At 35.3% G+C, this 6,000-nt stretch overlaps 1 protein-coding gene and 1 pseudogene across 1 annotated transcript; one reads left to right on the forward strand and one right to left on the reverse strand.

Moving 5' to 3' along the window:
* The first annotated feature begins 2,045 nt into the window (after positions 1-2,045).
* Positions 2,046-3,500, forward strand: LOC105962777 (hypothetical protein). The gene is made up of 2 exons (XM_012987101.2): positions 2,046-2,857; positions 3,103-3,500. Exons 1-2 carry the CDS (start codon positions 2,626-2,628, stop codon positions 3,279-3,281), a joined length of 411 nt encoding a protein of 136 aa, XP_012842555.2. The 5' UTR covers positions 2,046-2,625; the 3' UTR covers positions 3,282-3,500.
* A 1,138-nt stretch (positions 3,501-4,638) lies between these two features.
* Positions 4,639-5,357, reverse strand: LOC148766526 (secreted RxLR effector protein 161 pseudogene; annotated as a pseudogene).
* Positions 5,358-6,000: the final 643 nt, after the last annotated feature.

Genomic DNA, 6,000 nt, shown 5'->3' on the forward strand with positions numbered 1-6,000 from the left:
CCCATCTTCTACCTGATTCGGTCGATTCTCTTTCCTTTCTTGCTGCATCTGCACGAGTATATATACACCATCTTCTACCTTCTTGTTTCAAATCTCTCTGTGGCGAGTGGTTTCGTGACCTCGGTGAGTGAGGGTTACAGATTTGGGAAAACACTGTGTGTGTGAGTTCGATTCCTTGGGGTTTTGGGTTGGGTTGAGACTACAGTCGGAGTGAGGCTGAGATCTGAGCACTCGGATGAAGTTCTGACTGCTGGGCGTGAGCACTCGGATGAAGTTCTGACTGCTGGGCGTGGATCTGTGAGCTTGACACCGGGAGTGTGCTGGCTGCCGCCGACTGAACTCCGGACGTGGACACGGGAATCGAGGACTGAGTCGTTGCTGTGTCATCTTTTCCACAGGAGCTGAAAACGGGCAAATTTTTAGATCTGCCCCAGATTAGTTCTTATTTTATTATTATTATTATTTCTGTAATTTATTTGTTAAGTCCTAATCCTCTTCCCCTTAGGCTTATTAATCTTTGTAATTCATTTGATTAAAGGTATGTAATATTAATGCTATTTAAACGGCCACCCAACAATCTTTGACTTGATGTGCCCTTGAATTTTACCAAAATTAAAAATGTTATTGTGATTCATATACTTGATCAACTCAGAGTTGCGGCTCTTGATTTATAATTTAGAAAATAAAAAATATACCATTCTTGTGGACGATAAAATAATTTACGTTTGTCAGTGTGCACAGGTCTTTTTAATTTACACCCATTCATCGAACGAATATGTATTGTTGGCATAGTAATCTATTACATGATTAATAAATTTGATATAATTTAATAGTGGATTAAGATAGTTACATAGCTGAGAACGTTAATTTAATTGTGGAGTACCTTAATTTTCTACTGAATTTCGATAATTTTGTAGTGCATTTTGATAACTGGATTTTGACAAATTTATAGTAGATTTCGATAACATTTGAGTGGATATTATGTTGCTTGAAAGGGGATGTTTTGAATGAATATAATTGACATGCTTTTGCGATGGCGGCGGAGAGGGATAGATAGGTCGGTGATGCTTGTGTAACCGTGTTGTTGGTGCCTTTTTTCTTGCAAACGATCTAGGGTTTAAGAATAGTAGATTTTTTTTCTTTCTTTATTTGTTGTTTTGTAGTGGATTATTTATGAGTGGTATTTGGCTGGTGCGGTACGGGATGATCTCTGTTTTCTGAAATTTCGGGGAGGCGTCGGTGGTCATCGGAAACACGAAACCCGAAACCAAAAAACCCGAAAAACCCGACAACGTGAAACCAGAAACTCGAAACCCGCGATGACCACGAAACCCGAAACCCAAAAATCCGAAAATCCGAAACCAGAAACCCGAAACCCGAAATGGAAGACGATATATCTAGGGTCAGGAATAGTGATTTTTTTTTTTGAATGTTTTTAATCGGTTACATTAATTCGGTGAATTGCTTAGATTTCGGTAAGTTTATAGTGGTTACATTAATATCAATGTGTATTAAGTTAATTTTATAGTAATTTTTATTTTAATTTCATAGTGGTTTTCAATAAATTTATAGTGTTTTTCGATGAGTATGTAGTGGATTTCAAAAAATATTTAAAAATGGAACCATTTAAAAAACTGAAATAAAATAAAATAAATAAAAATAAGTAATTTTTTCTTTAAATTGAAATAAAAAATACCATTAAAAAAAAGAATAAACAAAAACTGAAATGGGTGAGATGGGAGAGATCAGGGAGATTTGAATATGTTACAAAAACATTAATTGATTTTTTATAATAATATAATATAGTAACTTCTAGTAATAATAAATAGGGACATTTCGGATAGTTGGAGTTGAATGGATTTATGTTAAATTTCAAATTAAAAATTTAATTAATCACAATAGATAACTTTATTTAGGGATTTTTGTCAATTAGCCCAAAAAGAAAAGGTTAAAAAATCAAACATGTATTTGGTTAAGATTGAGGATATCTTTAATTATTTAATCCTTTCCTTCAAAATATAAATGGAAAAGGGTAAAAAACATTTATTATAAACAACAAATTACAATCATCACTCCTAAAATGCTAAAACCAGGATTTGTGGCAACGCGGTGCCAAAAAGTAGTTTTCTTGACCTTTTCTCCTTCCTTCGCTCAACAACGATATATCGTACTTGTTTACGCAAATTATAACCCTAATTTTGCAATGTGAATGAAACACAAATACTTGTAAATGTCTATAAATTCATATTTGCCCCATTCTCATTTGTCACAACCTTTTGTTTTCCATCGTAATAATCTCTCCAAATCCCACCTTTGTTCTTTTTCTTTTTCTTTTTCTCTCTTAATTGCTGTTAAAATCCATAATCACATCAAGATTTGCCATTGTTGATGGTGGAAATCTCGAGCCAACAATTTATGGTCGTCCCTTCTTCTTTAAGAAGAGGGATTTCGATTCGCGGCGTCTTCGTTTTCTGCTTCGGAACCTGCATGGAGGGCTGGTACTATCGCTGCCTCGGCCTCGACCCTTGAATTCATCGTCGTGTCATATTCCTCTTTCTTTGATTTGATCTGTTTCTTGATCCACTTTTTTATTTTTATCTCGAAAAGAAAATCAAGAAAAAAAAGATGTTTATTCACAAGCAGAAGAAGAATTTGCCCTCGAAGGGCAAACGATTTTTGATTAGCATTACGGTGCTCGGAAGCGCGGGCCCCATTCGGTTCGTGGTGAACGAGGATGACCTTGTTGGTGCAGTTATGGACACCGCCATGAAATCGTATGCGCGTCAAGGCAGACTCCCCGTTCTTGGATCCGATCTCAACGCCTTTATGCTCTACAGCCCATTTGCCGGAACTCAAGGTTATTTTTTTTTTTAATTTTTCTTGTAATATTTGTGGTGTTCTGATTTATGATTATGACACATTTTCTTGATTTTGATTTTTTTTTTGTGTTGTTTTTTTTTTTTTTTTTTGATGAAGGGTTTAATTAGGGCAAAACTTGTTTTTAGGATTTGATTGATTTGATACAATGCATTAATTTGATTTGATCAAGAAATTTATTAAGTACTATATATGAGTACTAATATGAATTTGTGTTTATTACAGTATTGCTTCCATGTGAGAAAATTGGATCAGTTGGAGTTCGAGATTTCATCTTGTGCAAGAAGCCGCACATAGAGATGGCGATCACGGGCGACAACAACAACAAGGCATCTCCAAAGGGATCAAACTCTTTGAGGGCGTTTTTCAATAAATCTCTCCATGTTAAGATATCGTTTCATTGAATTGAGATTCAACTCATTGGCGAAAACCTATTGAAGATGTTTTCTTTAGTCTTCGTTCTTCATTCGGATGTTTATTCAATTGCACTATTATATATCTTCGTTCTTCATTTGGACGTTTATTCAATTGCACTATTATATATCTAAGGTGTTTCGAAACTCCCATTTTTTAGTTCCATGTAACCTTCGATCCAATACATATAAGAATCTATCTCGATTACCTGTCACTAATATGCATATTGGCTTCTGGTGCTACACTTTTAGGGGCTTGTTTGCATAAAACAACACTAAAACAAGCGAATATATATAAACTTTAACCAAAATAGTATAAATGAAATCTAACTCTTTACAATTTACAATTGGCTTTTTCGAGTTTTTATTGTTTGAAAACTATTCATAACAATGTAGTTAGCAATTCCTACACTATCTTCAAAATAATATGCAGAGAAAGAGCAGAAGAATCATGAGGGATGAGATTAAGAAGCTAGCTTAGAAATATTCCATTATTCCATGGAAAAATAATATTATTATCATTAACATTCCTATCAACCACGAAGGCTATTTGGAAATGAGAAATGATCGGAAATAAAAGTTTCAATTTATATATAAGAGTTTTTAAAATTAATTTGTAAGTAACGTTGCATATATTGATTGGCCTAAATTTCTCAAACTCTAGTAGGGTGGGGGATTTTAGGGATAAAACGATAAAATTGTGGTTAAGAGCTTTCAAAAGATGACAATGTCTAAAGAAATATTGCATAACATCAATCCAGACAGTGTTACATCACAAAAACTAGGGCTGTTCGTTGATTGAGTTGGTCAAAAATTAGCCATAAAACCGACCCAATCCATCCAACCAACTTTGGTGAATATTGAAAATCGTTATCGACCCAATTAACATGGGTTGGGTAGTGGTTGATAACCAATTTAGTGGGTAAGTTGATGGTTTGGTTGATGGATCATTCATCGAAATATTTTTAATATTTATTAGTTGTTACAACACTATTTTTTTACAATTAAGGTGGTCTTTGCAAACGCTTTTCCAAAGTGATTATAAGTTTTTTAATGTTTAAAATAACTTATTTTAAACCAAAAATGTGTTGAACTTTAACTTGGTAGAGAAGAGCAAGATATGTAATAAGAAGAAAGACAAAAATAGTTGAACTGAAAATTGGCTGCGAATTGAATAAATTATTATATGCTATTATGCTGCCTTATATAGGCATACACACATAGAATTCCACTAACAAACTAATCTCTAGAAAATAGGAGATATAACTGACTTGCTAATGACTTGGTAAAAATAATTATTAAACTAACAGACTTGGTAAAAGACTAACAAATTCTAGATTTAATCAAATGCATGTGCTGAATGTTGTAATTTAACACTTCCCCTCAACATCAGCACTCCTTTTTCATCAAACCGAGCTGATGACACAAGCTTGTAAGCCGGTTGCTATTCAAGCCTTTTGTGAACAAATCTGCCACTTGATTCTTTGTCTCTATACACTCCAACTTAATTTCTTCTTGAAGAACTTTCTCCCTGATGAAATTATACTACACCGCTACGTGCTTCGTTCTAGCATGAAAAACTGGATTTTCCGCCAAACGTATTGCCGACTGATTATCGCACAATAAGGAAACCATATAATCTAAGGGTTGATGCAGCTCATTCAACAAATATATGAGCCAAGTACTCTCTTGTGCCGCCATTGCCGCAACCCGGTATTCCGCTTCGGTTGTCGACAAAGAAACAGTGGGCTGCCTTTTGCTACACCAAGAAATTGCTCCGGACCCAAGCATAAAGACGTATCCAGTAGTTGAACGTCGAGTATCATGGTCCCCAGCATAGTCGGCATCACAGTAACCAAATAACTTGCAATCTCCACCTTTTTTATATAAAATACCATGACCAAGTGTGCTTTTCACGTACCTCATAATTCGCCGAACAGCTTCGAGATGGGGTTTCTTTGGATTTTGCATGTACCGAATCATCACGCCAACTGCATAAGAGATATCGGGCCTTGTTATAGTTAAGTAAATCAGGCTACCCACCAATTTCCGATACATCGTTGTACCTTCCAACTCACTTCCTTCGTGAGCACACATTTTGGCATTTGGCTCCATAGGTGTCGAAATTGGCTTATTGTTAACCATTCTAAATTTCTGCAACAAATCACTAGAGTATTTTTGTTGGTGTAGAAATATTCCTTCTTGAGAATACTCAATCTCTAAACCAAGAAAATGTTTGAATTTGCCAAGTTCCTTTATTTGGAAACGAACAGATAGGTTCTCCTTTGTTTGTTGAATTTCTTCTTCGCAATCACCTGTTACAATTAAATCATCCATGTAGACTAGCATAATAGCTAGCTTCGATCCACTAACTTTAACGAATAAATTAGAATCAGCCGATGTTACCGAATAGCCACTATGAGTAAGAAATTCAGCAATCTTACCATACCTAGCTCTTGGAGCTTGTTTCAAACGGTAGATTGCTTTACGTAGTTTGCACACATATTCTGGAAGATCCCGACTTTGGAAACCCAATGGTTGATTCATGTATATCTCCCGATCCAACTCCCCGTGCAAAAATGCATTCTTTACATCCATCTGCTACAAGCTCCAATTTTTATTTGCAGCAAGTGCAAGTAAGACTCGAATGGTTGTAAGTTGATACGAACCCCGTAGAACTCGTTACGAGACCCTAATACCCTACGCGGAA

This window comes from Erythranthe guttata, chromosome 12, assembly GCF_056151865.1.
Source record: "Erythranthe guttata isolate IM_541 chromosome 12, IM_541, whole genome shotgun sequence".
NCBI classification, from domain to species: Eukaryota; Viridiplantae; Streptophyta; class Magnoliopsida; order Lamiales; family Phrymaceae; genus Erythranthe; species Erythranthe guttata.

Bases quoted from the DNA above. Each gene is read 5' to 3' on its own strand.
- LOC105962777 (XM_012987101.2), top strand. From the start codon at position 2,626: ATGTTTATTCACAAGCAGAAGAAGAATTTGCCCTCGAAGGGCAAACGA. The intron at 2,858-3,102 runs GTTATTTTTTTT...TGTTTATTACAG, and splicing joins CCCATTTGCCGGAACTCAAG to TATTGCTTCCATGTGAGAAA.